Source organism: Phyllobates terribilis, unplaced genomic scaffold, assembly GCF_046119375.1.
Source record: "Phyllobates terribilis strain yellow unplaced genomic scaffold, ASM4611937v1 Scaffold_1__5_contigs__length_1240528914, whole genome shotgun sequence".
Taxonomy (NCBI): Eukaryota; Metazoa; Chordata; class Amphibia; order Anura; family Dendrobatidae; genus Phyllobates; species Phyllobates terribilis.
Window position 1 is genome coordinate 503,588,838 of NW_027362761.1, and position 18,817 is coordinate 503,607,654.

At 43.7% G+C, this 18,817-nt stretch overlaps 1 protein-coding gene across 10 annotated transcripts in view; it reads right to left on the reverse strand.

Annotated features, from left to right (window-relative positions):
- Positions 1-18,817, reverse strand: part of MAST4 (microtubule associated serine/threonine kinase family member 4) — a 548,534-nt gene that overhangs the window by 249,821 nt on the left and 279,896 nt on the right. For 5 of the 10 annotated variants that reach the window (XM_073680207.1, XM_073680209.1, XM_073680205.1 and 2 more), the window contains one exon: positions 6,683-6,703. The exons of the other annotated variants lie outside the window; for them this stretch is intronic. In XM_073680207.1, coding sequence (XP_073536308.1) covers positions 6,683-6,703 — 21 coding nt within the window. The remainder of the gene's footprint in view (positions 1-6,682; positions 6,704-18,817) is intronic. 10 annotated transcript variants of the gene reach the window in all.

Consider the following 18,817-nt stretch of genomic DNA (forward strand, 5'->3'; position numbering starts at 1 on the left):
GTGATACAATTAAGATAAATTCACACGGAGCAAATTTGTTGCACAATTTGTTGGAAATTTCCTATTTATCTGCAGAAAACCATGTGTAACCCCATTCAAATGAATCAAACTAAGCCTACAACCATAGATAATTCTGCAATAGATCCACCAAATGTGAATTTACAATTAGGGTCCTTTTATTTGGGCAGATAAACTGCTGGAATGATTGCTGATCGGAAATATGGAAATTGATCACCTCTTGTTTTACATTTGGCAATCATCACGAATGTGCAACTTGCATAAGGAAGAACAATACTTTTTATGATCAATCGCCCTCAAAGTTTGCAAGTCTGTTGGCAAGAAATTCTTATTTATATGGGTGATTGTGCCGTCGACAAATGTTGTATTTATGCCCCCCCAAAAAAGAGGAATTCAATAAAAAAAAAACCAAAAAGTAAAACATTTTTTCTGCAAACGCTTACCCTTTGTAAAAGTTTTTTTGCAAGTTATAATTATGTATGAACTGAATTTCTATAGTGCACAGAGCCTGTAAGGCAGCAGAAAGTCCCTAAAGCTCTGTAGTACTTAAAAAATAGGATTTACGGTGACAACTTATTTAACAGTGGGAATCCACTGGGACCCACAATGATCGGCGGAATGGGTCACTTTTATCCCCATCACAATGGAGCGGCAGTGCAGATGCTTGACTGCCGCTCTACTCATTCCTAATGGGATCGTCAAGCGCTGTGCTAGGCTTTTTCCAGCAGTCCCAAAGAATAGTGTCCCCCAACTCTTGTCCTCAAGAGCCAACAACAGGCCATGTTTTCAGGATTTCCTTAGTATTACCAAGGTGATAATTCCATCACCTACACAGGCAATAATTCCATCACCTGTGCCATACTAAGGAAATCCTGAAAACATGACCTGTTGGTGGGTCTTGAAGCCTGGAGTTGAGGAACACTGCCATAAAGTATGATTGGAGCGGTAATCGGGCAATCGATCTGCTACTCCATTTTGTAACAGGGATAAAAATTCCCTGTTCTGCTGATCGGTGTGGACCCTATGGTTTGACCCCCACCAATCAGTTAGTTATCTATCTTGTGGATAGGTGATAATACGTTTTACTTGAACAATACCTTCAAATTTATGCATCTTCATATGGTATCTCCGTATGGCACAGTATTACGGACAAGCAGACCACACATTTAGTACGACATCTGCTATTTGAGATCAGCATTGCGATATACAGAAGAGGCTCACCAGTTATTGCATGAGCCATATAGCAGCTCTTTACAACTCGGGGTAGATATATGGATACAAAATATGGCCCTGTACAAGATGCCCATCAACTGCGAGCCTTTTACTCTTTGCAAAACTAAATATGCTAAATTTTCTAAAATTACTTCTCTGCATAAAGACTTTTACAAAAGTCAGTAAATAGGTTATTCTGGCCAGAGTTTCGCCAACTTTTCTTTATACAGATGCAGCATTGTTTAGCCTAACACACAGTCACTATACCATAATTCAGAAACGTGTTGCTAGCTGTGAGTTACAGTTTTCTTTGTAACGTAAAGTTGAGTAAAAAGATATGACCCTGGTGCAGCAGCCAAATCAGTAGCCCAGAGCCACCGGACCACAGCTCTGCGAACCTCCTACTAGCTGCAACATTCGCCGCCAAATCTTTTTACAGGTAGCCCATCGTGACATCATACATGCGTCATGTCGCAAACGCAATGAGGCTGCAGCAACCTGTAATCACGAGCGATTGGTGTCAGACCAAGGTCCTACAAATCTTTTTGCTCACCTATAGTGTGGTGTTAGAAAATAATGTATATCTAATAAAATGGTAGAGAGCAAAAGAACAGAAAACTTTGCAACACAAAGAATGGAAAAATAACATCTAAAAACCTGAAAATAAACACAAGTTCACATAATACATTTTTTAGAAATGGTAAATGATCACCTACTTAATAGAACTTCAGACTAGAGTTTCTGAAAAGAACAAATTCAGACATAAAACCAGGACAAAATGATCTGTTACCACCACGTGAAAACGACAAGTGATCAGGACAACTCTTCCATACACTTAAGACACTATGGAGATCATGTTCCTGTGTATTCCACTTTTGTTTTATTTTAACTCTTCCATATGGTTCCAGGGATATGGGTCTTTTATGTAGTGCTAATTTTATGGTTTTTATTAAGAAGGGGTGGCTCACAGATGGCTCGCCTTGGGGGAGATTTTAAGTTGTTCTCATTATTACCCTCTAAGCCACTCCTCCTCGCCAAAGACCATAAAAAGTTGGCCCAAATAAAAAGGCTCATAATTCTGGAATTGTATGGCAAGTTAAATAAATAAGAACCGCATACTCCTAACAGGAATAAAAACTGCAAAACCTGGCCACTATTGCCCTGGTCACAGGTCCTCTTTAAACATTCTTTCATATCCCATGATTTTGGAATAATACACGGTATTTCACCATTATTTAGTTGATTATATATTGCTGTGTCGTTGCTATTTCAATAAACTCTTTAGAAGTTTGTCCTTCCTCTCTCCCTGTCTCTCTGATGTCAGTAACGCCTCCCTTCTTCCCCATTCTTCTTCCTTATTCACCATCTTCAGCCATCTTAGAAGCTCATGTGCTTCACCCCTGTTCTGAAGAGTCTTTTTTACCTGCCTGTATGTTTGCATGTCATCAAGAATTCAGCTGGAAAATAAATCTTCTGAATTTTCATATGTGCTTCCTGCAGTCGAGTTAAAACTATCTGAGGACATCACTTCGTGTGAGTACGGTAAAGAGACAGCCTAGAAACGTTGTCTCACAGCGCCCTATGCTTGCAGTTTAGTCATGGAGTCAGAATACATTCATCTGATAAGTGCTGCCAAGGGCCTGATATATGGTGAATACAACCAGAAGGCATAGACCAGGAGGCCACCAATCAGTTCTTAAAGGAGAATAGGAATTTTAATTTCTAAAATGAACAGCAATTAATTACTCTACACTTATTTTGGCACTTTAACTCTTATTTATAGGGTATATTCCCAGTAAGTAGTAGATTTGTTGAAGAAATTCAGCTCTGATTGTGGCTGCTTTGCAAACAAGTATTCAGATGTCTGAAAATGCCAATCAAAATTATGGAACAGTCACAGAAATGTTCGCAACAAATCTTAAAACAGAATAGATTTTATATATTTTTTTTAATAAATAAAATCAGACAGTGAAGCATTTTTTGTCAGTTTATATTTTCTGATCATGGATTTTGTATTCTATTTTCTGTACATGATTATAGTGGAGGCCATCATGCCCAAGGTGCTATTAACAGCATTTAGCTTTATGCTTTTCTGCAGCCTCACAGACATGGGAAGCAACAGACTACAGATGCTCATTAACTTCTATGGGAAAGTTTTCTAGGCATGCTCCATGACCTGCATTTCATTGTAATCCGGTCTGTGATGATAATCTACACTACAGACCAGTAAGCAATTTACGTTGGACACAGAACTTCCACATACACAAGTATATCCTGGGCAGATCATCTCCAATGAGAACAAAGGTTAGGCATGCAAATATCCAATATGCCCCATCCTCCACACCACATCATCTCCTGTTGGGGAAAAAATAAGGTTGGCCGGAAGCGCGTCATTTATCCGGCCCATAGGTGCACCCATCATGTGATTGCGGGGCACCAATGGATTGTCATGACAGCCGGCCATCTGCTGATGACCCCCGTGCCAATCATTGAATGACAGGTCGTGGCCGGCGTTAAAAGGAGATTGTGATTTCTGCTGTACATAGCAGTGCTGATTTTCTACTATTTATAGGACAAGCAATCAGGCGATCGCAGCTTCAAGATCCCGATGAGGACTAACAAATCCAGTAAAAAGTGAGAAAAACGTTTTTTTTTAAATTAAAAAGAGCACAAAAAGTTCAAATAACCCCCCTTGCTCTATTAAAAATAAAACAATTAAAAAAACCAATATATTTGGTATCCCTGCATTAGTAAAAGTCCGATCAAAAACAGTGTAACAAGAAAAAAAAAATCAAACCCCCAGAATTACGTTTTTTTGGTGGCTACAACATTGCAATAAAATACCATGAGAGGCGATCAAAACATTGTATCTAACCCAAAATGGTATCAATAAAATCAGCTAAGGGCACAAAAAATCCATCACCCAGCCCCATATCCCAAAAAATGAAAAAGTTATGGTCTTGGAAAATGCAACATATGCCAAAAAAAAAATTCTTACAAGTTTCCGAATTTTTTTTCACACCTAAAGTAAAAAAAAACAAAAAAAAAAAACCACACACTCTAAAAGTTTAGTATCTGCTTACTTGCATTGACCTGAAGAATCATATTGTCAGGTCAGTTTTACCATATAGTGAATATGGTAAATAAAACGCAAAACACAATTGTGGAATTGCACTCTTTTTACAATTTCAACGCACTTTTCCCACTTTCCAGTGCTTCATATGATAAAATGAATGGTGTCATTCAACAGTACAACTCGTATCGCAAAAAAACGGTTATGGGGATAGAAAAAAAAAAAAAAGATTGCTGTTGGAATAAGGGGAGGATAAAATGAAAATGCAAAAACAGAAAATTGCAAGGTCATTTAGAGGTTAACCACTTCAGGTGTTCAAATACATCAAGCTCTTAAGTGAGCGGGCCATTCTTCAGGTGGATTCCGATCTGAAAGTCGCCCTATAATTTCAAGTCAATGGGAAGGTTTAAAAGACGCCTGGGCGTCTTTTTGAGTTTTCCCAGCACCTTTTGCTCCAAAAACCAAAAGTGGTTTAAGTTGGAAAATGTAGAAGAAAAAAAAAACAAAACCAAAAAAAAACAACAACTTGAAAACACCAGTAAAAAGATATCTAAAAAACTAAGCAAAATCGGTTGATAAAGAAGTCGGCGGTCAAAGACGACAAAGCAAGTGCTCAGGAAGTGACAAAAAAAATAAAACTAAAACAGATTCTTTTAGACAATTTTTGTCATGAAACATCTACCTCTTGTCTTTTAAACTCTGCCGAACTTGCAGAGTTATCCGTCATGTGCACAAACCCTTAGGGTGGAATCATACATAAAGCTTTGATGCACTTTCCTGACCCAAACATAAGAGCGGGTATAATAGACGGGTGAAGTATTCAGTATATCCTTTACATTCTTTGTTCTTTTTTAGATCCAATCCTCAGTTTGGCTAAAAAAAAAAAAAAGGTCCATGTGTGATTCCAGCCTAAACATCTAAGGAGGAAGAATATTTTTGGGGTGAAATTTCCTTTTAAAAGACTGCAATCCAATTGTTTGCCTTTATTGTTCTCTTAAGATACAGTATATATAAAGACGCAGTGTAATTAATAAAAATACAGAGGTGTCCATCTGTTCTTGAATTGTGTTAGGTTATACCATTAGTCACAATACCAACTTCATCATCCAGTAATAGAAATAGCAGGTTTCGAAACAAGTTTAAGACCGGCACATCTGTATATAGACCGTGGGTTTTAATAACTTATGCCTGGTGCAACTTTCTCCCCCAAAGGAAAAAAAACCCTTTTAATGTATTTAAGTTGCCCTCGTCTGCTAATGTAGACATATTTTTCGCTCCCATAGGACTGGATAGGTAGCCAAATTTGCCATTCAGGAGTCTGAAATCTATGTGAGAAAATCTGTAGGATCTTCAAATGAAACCATACAACCTTAATAAAATTAAAAAAAAGAGGAAAAATAAAAATAAAATGACATTTTCTGCTTTTGTTCTGTTTGAACCTGATGTGCTAAAAGTTGGGGAAAACGTGGTTCTTTAATATGGAATTTCTGATTTAAATATAGTAAGACTTATATCCAGATGGCAGCTGTCTGCAGTCCGATATAGAATCATTAATTTAAAGGGCTCTATATATAATGTGTGGGTTTCATTACACAGGTAAGTTGCCCAGTTAATATCAGAAATGTCAAGGATGGCCCTCATACTTGAATAAGGTTGACGAAAATGAAAATAAATAAAAAATTCTTTATAGAGGATCTTTAGGACTATCCTCAGGATAGACCTTCAGTGTCTGAGGGGTAAGACCTTTGGGACCTTAAAACAGTCCCCATTATTTATTGTGTACATGGGTACAGTGGCTGATCCCTACAACTGGCTGTATCGGATACTGCAGCTTGTCCCATTTCAAGTAAATAGTAACTGGCCCCCCTTTGATCAAACATTGATGGCCTATATTGATATATTGAGGCTACAGCATCCGTTCTTAAAAGGGTCTCAGGGACTTTGACAAAACAGGTCAACTTGAGGGCTATTTTGCGGGAGGAGAGAGGGGGGGGAGACACTCCTTAAAGGGGTTATCCACTTCAAGACAGGTAGACTCCTAATGCTTTTGTATACGCAACATAAAACAGGGCAAGTTCTCACCCTTCCTCCCATCCAGCAGCAGCTCTACACTGCTGCTCCAGTCTCAATATTTTGGCTTCAGTTGTGACATGTCGACAGTGCGCATCGCCGGTACATGCAGTCTACATTGTCAAAGCCATTGAGCTCAGTTATTGGCTGCTGCAGTGACATGACCACTGCAGCCAAAATAGCTCTCCAGGAGGGCAAGTACTTGCTTCCTTTGTTGTGTATATAAAAGAGTTTGAGGGCAACTTTTCTTAAAGTGGAAACTTGTTTAATGATAATTACCAAGAATTGTGTGCATAGTTTTCTTCTTACCTGTATGCGTCCAGGATCCGGCTAGTACCAACAAAGGGGGAAAAAAGCATAGTGAATTATGCCAGTCATTATTAAATTGCACTTATGGTCAAATTAATCATATTGCAAATATTAGCCAACAACATGGTATATTATTCACATTCTGATGGCAACTGATGTCAGATGACGTGAGCTTCAGTCCTACAAGCTATGGTGCCCACAACATAGACAGTCGTAAATAAGCCACGTCTGGATTGCCATAAAAGCTTCATAAATTCTCCAACGTTCCAAAAACTTCACACAGTTAAACGGCAAACAAAGCAATATATTTCTGCTCTATTTGCAGACATCCTCGTATTATTGATTGTAAAGTTTACCGATGATACACAGTAATTCTTCAATGAAACGGAGCTGAGTGATTCCATCGCACTTTGTGACACTAGTGGCTAAAATATCAATTTGCTGGGAAAACATCTTGTGAAATATTTCAACATTAAAATGACATTTTCATATTCAGACCTGTTCCTTCTGCTACTTCCCTAGATTGAATTATGAGGTTTCTAAATGGAAATCTAACCCGATTTTCACATGGTTAACAGCGGATTTGAGATTGGCTTTTGTAATAAATTTCAAATGAACCAACAAACTGACAACATTCTACAAACTTGGACGTGCAATCTAAATAAAAGATTTTTTTTTATGGATTCAACAAAAAAAATAAAAAAATAAAAAGTCAAGATGGATTAAATCCCAAATCCCATGTGCATCACCCCAGCGCAAACTAACAAGGTTGCAAGGAATAAATGGATCACACAAGGGTAACAAGTTTTGTTTTTTTCCTTCTCATGTGACAACGACAAATGTAGTCATTTTGTAAGATCAATTTGGCAATGTCACAATTGCCATTGCTTGAGATTATAAAGGCTTCATTCAGACTAATGAAAATCACAACATTCGCTTGCAATATGTAGAAATGGCTCGCTCATGAATTGACACGGTAAACGTATCCTAATTATTCTCTCTTTGGAGTTTTGGAGCCACTTCTGGTTTTTATGAAATATGGAATAGGCGGATGAAAAAAACCTGCTCCCGCCACTGATTGGCAGCTTTCTGCCTATGCACAGTGTTCAAAAAAGCTGTCAGTTTTGAGGGCGGAGTTGGACTACTTGGCAGCAGGCTAAGTAGTCCTCTAGTGTTAAGTTCAGGCTGATATAACAAGGATTTTATAAAAAGCACACTAAGCAGCCCAGTAAGTGACACATTGTTGGAAACGGTCTCTGCCCCTACATTATGCTGCTGTCAAATTAGATAGAAAAAACTTGATGACAGATTCCCTTTAAAGTTTGGACGCTTCGTGGCCACATGTACAGGGCGACCCCAAACTCTATATATACTAAACATTAAAGAGGTTGGCCACTACTTTTTTTTTTATATTGAGGATAGGCCATCAATATCTGATTGGTGAAGGTGCAACACTCTGGTGCCAGCCAGAAGTTCTCGGATGCTGCTGTAACATACCAGCTCCGTTATTTCTATAGTTGCTGCGGCCGAGTACTGCAGATTGACCCCTAGATAAACAGAGGGTGGATTTGCAGTACCCGACCACTACCTAATTGCACCAATATAGTTTTGACGGAGCTGCTGTGCTTCAGCAGCCAGCTGAGAACTTCCAGCCGAGAGACCATCAGAGAAAGGCCATCAAAAAAAAAAAAAAAAGTAGTGGCCAACCACTTTAATGATTTCTACATTTTTGACCTTCTTGAAGATGATTCAGGTCTGTCTTTCTCTTTAGGGATCTTTTTTATTTATTTTTTTTTTAACTAAAAATAAAAATTTTTAGAGAGAAGCCTACCAAGCAAATTTTCTGAAACAAATTTTTAGACAGTGCAATTTCTATCAAAGTGGCTCATGTATTTAAAAAATACATATATTTCATTATTTTTAAGACAATTTGTGGTATATTTAAGAATTAAAGTGTCTGAAGTAGTCACGTGCCCATCCAGACAAAACCAGAAGAGGAGCATTGGAGGATCGGTAAGGTAAGCATACCTCATTTTCAAAAAAGAAAAATTGTGAGCTTTCCACGTTTCAATAGTATTGATGCTTGGATCAGCCTTTTACCATGGGTGCTGAATCCCATTGGTGAAGATCAGCAATCAAGAAGAAAAGAGAAAAGTCGGCACTTCTATTTTACCAGTGGAAATGCTGAATTTTCTCACTTTATTTTATTAATTCACAGCATTGTTGTTCGTTTTAATTTTAGGGGTAGACAGGCCCTTTAAAACAAAAATGCACATCCTGACACCTTTTTGTAGTCATGTTGTCCCAGGCTGTGACGTCTTTTCAAATAAATGGTAGAAGATTTGCATTGCATGGCTCATGTGGGTATAGTATACGGGACAGACTATGGGAGTCAGAATCATAGCTAGGATTTTGGTTCAGGGAGAGCAAAACTTCAGAGTGGGCCCCTAACCAGTGCTCAAATGACATGGGAACAGCATGGGGAAGACCCCTGGAAGCATTTCTGACTCCCAGGTCACTGCTGTCAACAACGTTGTCAGAGGTATTACGCCACTTTTACGGATTCACAATAAAACATACCAAAACGAAACCAAAATGGATTTTCCTGGGAAATATATTAAGGAACATCCTTTCCATGACATGTACAATGTATATAAAGGAAAATAAATAACCAAAAACAAAAATGCTCCTCCACACCTTGGGATATGGTCACAAGTAGCATTTTTGATGCGTTTTTGCACTTTTGCTTTCAACAAAGACAAATGCATTCACTGGGAAATAAAAATTTAACATTTTGCAACCTTATCTGGCCATGTGGTGTGTGACACATCATCAGACACATGCATACAGTGCTGAAAAGACATGGGACCAGCATGGGGAAGACCTCTGGAAGCATTTCTGACTCCCAGGTCACTGCCTAAAAGTGTGCCCATCATAAGTGATCCTTGGCGCATGCGAAGATGCCTCCCGCCATGCACCTATCGTTGCTGACTTGCAACAATCACCGTCCTTGTCCCAGTGCAGCGTTCAGTTGTCCCTACCCCATTCATTGGAATGCAAGCCCAAGTATGCAGCCAGCCAGCCACCCACAGGCTGCATTACTATACTGCCAAATTTTTGACAGCTGCTTGCACTTGAAATGTGGCCTTGTAGGCTCGTGGAGGCGGAAACTTTTCATAACCTCATGCCGGCGGCGGCCGGGTGCCCATACTCGGTCACCTGCCGCCACTATATTTTCCGGTGTCGCCTCCGCCTTCCACAAGCACGGATCCCACAACATTCCTCGTGCCCTCCCCAGTGCACTTACTGGGAAGGACCGCCAAACCACAAACACGTGGACAGATGAATGTGGCCAGGGACGGTACAGAGCCAGTCCACAACTTTTTTTGCTGAGAGTTGTATTTAGCTCGGTGAAAGGACTGGCATAGAGGGAAACCGTATCTACCCTGCGTGTCATTTCTCCCAGGAAGTCCTCTAATGCAGCTTGTTGCATAAGCAATGGCAGCCCGTCCAACATCAACTCGCACTTGTCGGTGGTGCTTTGACACACACACATCTTTCTTTGCGCATTTAATTTCTTGAATACAGAGTTGGACAATGGCCTCATCTGTAATGCGGTTTAAGAAATAACATGCATAAGCAAGGCCGATTCATATTAAAAAAGCAGCCATAGAGTGTCCGGGAACCTTTCGCCACACTTTTCTTAGCCAGGGCTGCTTCTCGGCAGGGTTGGACGGGCCCACCAGAGAACCGGAGACTCCTCCGGTGGGCCCTGGCTTCTCCTTCAGGAGAGTTCATAGTGCCGAGGTGAGGCCATGATGATGATAGAGGCCACCATCTGCTTAGTTTTCTGTTACTTGGAATACAAGTGCAAGTATGCAGCCAGCCACCCACCCACCCACCCACAGGCAGCAACACTAAACTGCCAGATTTCTGGGCAGCTGCTTGCACTTGAAATATGGCCTTTTAAGCTCGTGGAGGCGGAAGCTTTTCACAACCTCATGCCGGCGGCGGCCGGGTGTCCATACTTGGTCCCCAGCCGCCACTATTAATCCCGGTATCGTCTCCGCCTTCCACAAGCACGAGTCCCACAACATTACCCGTGCCCATACTCGGTCCCCAGCCGCCACTATATTTTCCGGTGTCGCCTCCGCCTTCCACAAGCACGGGTCCCACAACATTTCCCGTGCCCTCCCCAGTGCACTCACTGGGAAGGACCGCCTAACCACAAACACGTGGACAGGTGAATGTGGCTAGGGACGGTACGGAGCCAGTCCACAACTTTTTTTGCTGAGAGTTGTATTTAGCTCGATGAAAGGACTAGCATAGAGGGAAACCGTATCTACTCCGGCTGTCATTTCTCTGTCACCAGGTTCCGCCCATTGTCACACACGACCATGCCTGGCTGTATGTTCAGCGGTGAGAGCCACAGATCAGGCTGCTGTGTTACAGCTTTCAGCAACTCTGCAGCGCTGGGCGGTTTGTCAATTAAGCATGTTATCTTCAACACAGCCTGTTGCCGCTTGGCCAAGGCAGTGCTGTCAGCTTGTGACTGATGTGGTCATTTCGGAGATGGAGGAGGAGGTGCATGAAGCTGAACAATGTGATTACATTGAGGTTAAATTGGTGACGCTGTTTTTTTATACTAAAGAAAGATCCTATTGTTTTGTTTTTTTTACGTTATTTTTTTTTAAGACAAATGCATTCACCGGGAAATGTAATTTTAACATTTTACAACTTTATCTGGCAATGTGGTGTGTGACACATATCCAGTTTTATTTATGATGGAAGGACTCTGAAAGTCATAAAGCCTATTTTTAAAGGGACTTCAGACGGCCCTTACTATTCTTAAAAGGCCAGCAGTCGGCCGTAGCTATTGTTAGAGAGCCATCAGCCGGCTATGCTTTGTTGTTCCCATTATTAACAAGTGGGTCTCCTATACTGTTATGGCGTATCCAGTGACTGCAAGGGCTAACAAAATTTGGGAAAAACCCCACTAAGAATTTAAAGACACATAGAGCAGGGCCACAGTAACGACAAATTCCCATTAGAAAGGAGCGGGTCTCCTATACTTGTAATGCCCATGCACTAAGTGTATGGGCTGACAAACATTTACCCATGGGGGTATACATGAACATACTGTATAAAAAAAAAAAAATTTACGGGCATCATAAACACCCTTTAAAAAAAATTATGTGGGTGTTGCATCACGGACCACGGTCACCCTGGTGATATGGTGGTGGAAGATGAGTAGAAGGAGGAGGACAAGAACAAATAGCCAAAATCAGGAAGCGTATACCCATGTGTGGGTGTGAAAAGGTGCATGGGAATACACCTCCCAAGAAAAGACACTGGATTTGAGTTTATGTTACGCTGCTATCATTCGGTGGTGTTGAGAAGTCTGGCCCAATCCAACCCTTGTTCATTTTTATAAGAGTCAGCCTGTCAGCATTTTCAGTTGACAGGCGGATGCGCTTATCAGTTATAATTCCACCAGCGGCACTAAAAACCCACTCTGATAAAATGCTGGCGGCAGTGCAGGCCAGGACCTCCAAGGCATAAAGAGCCAGTTCATTCCATGTATCCAGCTTGGATACCCTATAATTATAATGAACAGCGAAATCACAGAGGACGTTGGTAAGGTCGGCAAGGTACTCCCTCAGCATCTTCCCAAACTTTGCACTCCTTGTGAGAGTACCCCGCGCCTCAGGGCCTGTCCGATGGGAGGGTCTGAGAAAACTCTCCCAGAACTTTGACAGTGTTCCCCTGCCTCTGCTGGATTGAAGTTGTGTCTCTCTCGCCTGTACTCCTTGGTTGTCCAACGAAGTGTGCCCTCTGCCGCCAGCGTTTTCAGATGGGAATTTTTTTTTAATCGTTCCGCAACAAGGGCCTTCTGGTACAGCCCCATTTTTGTAGACCTGTCCGCCTCAGGAATAAGAGATATAAAGTTCTCCTTGTAGCGTGGGTCTAGAAGTGTCACCAACCAGTAATGACTGTCACCCAAAATTTTGAGAACGCGAGGGTCAAAGGAAAGGCAGCGTGACAAACTCAACCATGCATGCCAGACTGCTAACAGGCAAGACTTCCGTGTCCTCACCAAGAGGATGACTCACCATGCTCTCCTCCTCCTCCTCTCTGTCCTCTGGCCATCCACGCTGAACAGACGGTTTGACAGCTGTGCAGGTAGTACCGTCTATAGTGCATGAAACTAGCTCCTGTCCTTCCTCCTCCTCTTCCTTATTGTCACCCAATCCACGCTGGGATGAGATGAGGCTTGGCTGTGTATAATCACCCTGTATGGTTCCTCGCTCCATCTCATCGTGCTCCACCTCCAATGCATCCTCTTTGATTGTGAGCAGAGAGCGTTTCAGAAGACAGAGAAGCGGGATGGTGACGCTAATTATGGCGTCATCGCCGCTCACCATCTTGGTGGAGTCCACACACCAGTCTGTGAGCAGGAAGCTGCAAACACTGCTGAAGCACTGCAAGGGCGGCAGAAGCTGTAGCTGACTTTCTAAAATGGGCACACAGGCGGCGTACTTTAACAAACAGATCCGGCAGATCCGGGTAGGATTTGAAAAACCGCTGAACCACGAGGTTAAGCACATGGGCCAGGCATGGTACGTGTGTGAGCTCACCTCGCCTCAGAGTCGCCAACAGGTTCAGGCCATTGTCACACACGACCATGCCTGGCTGTAAGTTCAGCGGTGTGAGCCACAGATCTGCCTACTCTTTCAGAGCTGTCTACAACTCTTCAGCATTGTGCGGTTTTTCACCTAAGCATATTAGATTCAGCATAGCCTGTTGCCGCTTGGCCGAGGCAGTGCTGCAGTGCTTTCAGCTTGTGACTAGTGTTGAGCATTCTGATACTGAAATATCGGGTATCGGCCGATATTCGCGGTATCGGAATTCCGATACTTAATTCCGATACTTTTACAATATCGAATACCGGAATCGGAAGTTCCCATAATGCCTGCGCTCTGCAGTGTCTCTGAAGGATGACAAGCTGGATGGCAGAGCTCAGCTGAGATCCAGCCTGTCATCAGAATGCCATCCCAGCGTGGGAGAATTCTCCTGATTGTTTAAAAGCCGGCGCGCGGTAAAAAGCCGCCGGCTTTTAAAGAATCACACAGCCCCATACTGCTTCCCCGGAGCCTCCCACCCCGATCCTCCGCTCCCCTCGCCACCTCCCATCCCGATCGTAAGTTAGGACCGGGCGGGGAGCGCAGCACCAAGGAGCGGGGAGCGAAGGACCCGGGCGGGGAAGCCGGCAGTGAAAAGACTTCACCGCCGGCTTTCCCGTTCTGTGCTGCGCTTTCCCGCCGGTTATTTCAAATGAACAGCTGAGGTATCAGGTGATGCCGATCAGCTGTTTATTTGAAGTCGCCGCGGTGCCCTCAGAGGGTTCATGTGAGTTCATGCTTGACTGCATTGCATGAACTCACATGAACTTTCCCACGGTCTCACAGGTCAGCCTCACCTCCCAGACCGGTCATGATTGGTGTGTGTGGGTGTCTGTGCGGGTGTGTGCGGTGTCTGTGCGTGTGTCTGCGAGTGTGTGCGGGGTGTCTGTGCGATGTCTGCGGGTGTGTGCGTGCAGGCAGACATAGGCCGATGTGACACTACTACTCCCATCGGCCTATGTCTGTCCCCCGTCCACTCGTGCCAGCAGGATCAGCTCGATGGGAGCAGTAGTTCCCATCAGCCTGATCCTGCTATTTAAATTGCCCTACTGTGTCCCCAATAAATGTTAAATACATGTCATTGGTGGCCAGTGGTTACCTACAATAAATTAGTTCATACATTACCTGTCCCCGCCGATCGCCACCTAAAATAAAGTAAAAAATAAAAAACTACACCTATACTCACCTAGACACCTAATTCCCCGAAGCCATCGATCTCCTGTAATAAAATATAAAATAATAAACCACAACCTTATCCTTACCCCTCCGTAGTAGTCCACGAGTGTCCCACGATGATCTCCAATTCAGAGCAGCCACATAGAATGTGACCGCTCTGAACCGCTGCCGCCGCTAGAATGACGGGGCCCGTAAAGCAGCCCCGTCATTGCATAAGCGGGTTCGCCGGAGTTCAGGCAGCGCTGCTCCGGTTAGCTCCTTTACGGCCCTGCTGTATCGTGAGAAATTCCCACGGTACAGCAGTGCCGTAAAGGAGGTCTCCGGAGCTGCGCTGACTGAATGCACTCCGGTGACCTCAGTCAGTGGCTCCCGCTGCCGGGAGCGGACGTGTTCCCGGCAGCGTGAGCTTACAGCAGCCATGCACAGCTGTCACCATCTCCAGATGTGACAACTGTGCATGGGAGATCAGCGCAGGAACGAGGACAGGTAACTATTTTTTTTTAGTAAACTAAGAATTAAATAAAATGGTGTGTTTTATTTCAAATAAATTATTTTTTTCTGGGTGTAGTGTGTGTTTTCTTTTTAACACTTTGTAGGTTAGTAATGGGGGTGTCTTATAGACGCCCATCATTACTAACCTGGGCTTCATGGCAGCTGGCGCTGACATGAACCCCAGCCCCATTACCCCCTGCCACCACACCAGGGCAGCGTGGAAGAGCGAGGCTAAGTGCCAGAATTGGCACATCCTATAGATGCGCCATTTCTGGGGCGGCTGACGGCTGGTGTTTCTAGCCTGGGAGGGGGCCAATATTCATGGCACCCTTCCTGGGCTATAAATATCAGCCCCCAGCTGTCTGCCTAGCCTTTGCTAGCTATTAATATAGGGGGGACCCCACGTCATTTTTTTGGGGGTCCCCCATTTTAATAGCTAGTAAAGGCTAGGTATTCAGCTGGGGGCTGATATTAGTAGTCTGGGAAGCTCCGTGGGTATTACCCCCTTCCCAGGCTTCAAACATCTGCCCCAGCCGTCTGCTTAACCTCCGCTTAACCTCCAAAGGCTAGGCAGACAGCTGGGGGCTGATATTAATAGCCCAGGAAGGGTGCCATGAATATTGGCCCCCTCCCAGGCTAGAAACACCAGCCGTCAGCCGCCCCAGAAATGGCGCATCCATAGGATGCGCCAATTCTAGCACTTAGCCTCGCTCTTCCCATTGCTCTGTAGCGGTGGCAGTGGGGTAATAGGGTTGGGGTTGATGTCAGCTTATAATGCCAGCTGACATCAAGCCCAGGTTAGTAATGGAGAGGCGTCTATAAGACACCCCCATTACTAACCCCATAGTCAAAGTTAAAAAAAACACAAACACCCAGAATAAAGTCCTTTAATTGAAATAAAGACACAATTCTTTATTGTTCTAAATTAAACTATACTTACCGTCACGCCCATTCCAGCTGAAGCCAACGATCTCCTGCAATAAAAGAAAAATAATAAACCAACCTCATCCTTACCTTTCCATGGTTCCCACGACAGCTTCAGCTCTGCTACATCGAGATGACAGGCTGGACCGCAGCAGAACGCTGCCATCCAGCCTGTCATCCCGCAGACACTGAGAAGCGCAGGCATGCTTGCGCTCCTCAGTGTCTCTCTGTGACAGCATCCAGATGAGCCGAGGTCATGTCCAATGAACTCGGCTCACCTCATGCACGTCACTGACAGCGTGGGAAAATTCTCACGCTGAAGCGCTGAGTGCAGGAGAATTCTCCCACGCTGTCAGTGACGTGCATGAGGTGAGCAGAGTTCATTGTCGGCTCATCTGGATGCCGTCACAGCCTGACACTGAGGAGCGCAAGCATGCCTGCGCTTCTCAGTGTCTGCGGGATGACAGGCTGGATGGCAGCTTTCTCCTGCGGTCCAGCCTGTCATCTCGATGTAGCAGAGCTGGAGCCATCGTGGGAACCATGGAAAGGTAAGGATGAGGTTGCTTTATTATTTTACTTTTATTGCAGGAGATCATTGGCTTCAGCTGGAATGGGCGTGACGGTAAGTATGGTTTAATTTAGAACAATAAAGAATTGTGTGTTTATTTCAATTAAAGGACTTTATTCTGGGTGTTTGTGTTTTTTTTAACTTTGACTATGGGGTTAGTAATGGGGGTGTCTTATAGACGCCTCTCCATTACTAACCTGGGCTTGATGTCAGCTGGCATTATAAGCTGACATCAACCCCAACCCTATTACCCCACTGCCACCGCTACAGGGCAGTGGGAAGAGCGAGGCTAAGTGCTAGAATTGGCGCATCCTATGGATGCGCCATTTCTGGGGCGGCTGACGGCTGGTGTTTCTAGCCTGGGAGGGGGCCAATATTCATGGCACCCTTCCTGGGCTATTAATATCAGCCCCCAGCTGTCTGCCTAGCCTTTGCTAGCTATTAAATTAGGGGGAACCCCACGTCATTTTTTTGGGGGGGTCCCCCATTTTAATAGCTAGTAAAGGCTAAGTATTCCGCTGGGGGCTGATATTAGCAGCCTGGGAAGCTCCGTGGGTGTTACCCCCTTCCCAGGCTTCAAACATCTGCCCCAGCTGTCTGCTTAACCTCCGCTAGAGACTAAAATTAAGGGGAACCCCACGCCAATTTTTTTTTAAATAAATCCTTTATTTTAACACTAAATGACAAGTACAGTAATCAACACTGTCACTGTACTTCATATATATGTGACTGACATGTTTCTATCTATCTAATCTATGTATGATTCTCTATTCCTTCTATTCTAAATTGTCGGGTACAGATGCTGAATTGCCGGCCGGCTTTTTTAAAGAGACGGTGCATGAAAACACTATTATTTTTTTAAATAAATCCTTTACACTAAATGACAAGTACAGTAAGCAACACTGTCACTGTACTTCATATATATGTGACTGACATGTTTCTATCTATCTAATCTGTGTGTGAAGCTCTATTCTGTCTGTTATAAATTGTCGGGTACAGCTGCTGAATTGCCGACCGGCTTTTTTAAAGAGACGGTGCATGAAAACACTAATATTTTTTTTACTAAATCCTTTGCACTAAATGACAAGTACATTAAGCAACACTGTCACTGTACTTCATATATATGTGACTGACATGTTTCTATCTATCTAATCTATGTGTGATGCTCTATCTTTCTCTTATAAATTGTCGGGTACCGCTGCTGAATTGCCGGCCGGCTTTTTTAAAGAGACGGTGCATGAAAACACTAATATTTTTTTAAATAAATCCTTTGCACTAAATGACAAGTACATTAAGCAACACTGTCACTGTACTTCATATATATGTGACTGACGTGTTTCTATCTATCTAATCTATGTGTGAAGCTCTATTCTTTCTGTTGTAAATTGTCGGGTACCGGTGTATGCGCTGATGAATTGCCGGCTTTTCGCATAATACATTCTACATTATTCTTAGTTGTTTTACTTCATGTAGAATTAACCTACAAGGAAAGAAAGGGTTTATTTTCATTCCGATATTTCTGTCCCATTGACTTGCATTGGTTTCCGGTATCGGAATCGGCGATATCCGATACTTTTTGCGTATCAGTCCGATCCAATCCGATACGATATTTCCTGATATCGGAAGGTATCGCTCAACACTACTTGTGTCTGATGTGGTCATTTTGGAGATGGAGGCTGAAGAAGAGGAAGAGGCCGAGGAGGATGAGGTGTAGGAGCTGTAGACCGTGGGGGTAACCCTGATTGACCTAGAGCCCGCAATCCTTGGCGTCGGGAGGACGCGTTCCGTCCCAAGGTCCGACTGGGTCCCGGCTTCCACGATGTTAACCCAGTGTGCCGTCAGCAAGATGTACCGTCCCTGCCCACAAGCACTTCTCCACGTGTCCGTGGTTAGGTGGACTTTACCGGTAACTGCGTTGTTGAGGGCACAGCTAATGTTTTGGGACACATGCTTGTGTAATGCGGGGACGGCACACCGGGAGAAATAGTGGCACCTGGGGACCGAGCACCGAGGGATGGCCGCCGCCATCAGGTTGCGGAATGCTTCCGTCTCCACAAGCCTAAAAGGCAACATTTTGAGCGCAAGCAGTCGTGAAATGTGAAAATTTAGTAGTGTGGCCTGTGGGGCGTTGGCTGCATATTTGCGCTAGCGTTCCAAGGACTGGGGTATGGACAACTGAACGCTGCACTGGGACAAGGACATGGACGTGCTTCCTGATGCTGCTACTCGTGTGCAACGCCAGGTGCAGAGCAGGAGGCATCTTCGCATGCACTATGGACAGGGGATTGGCTT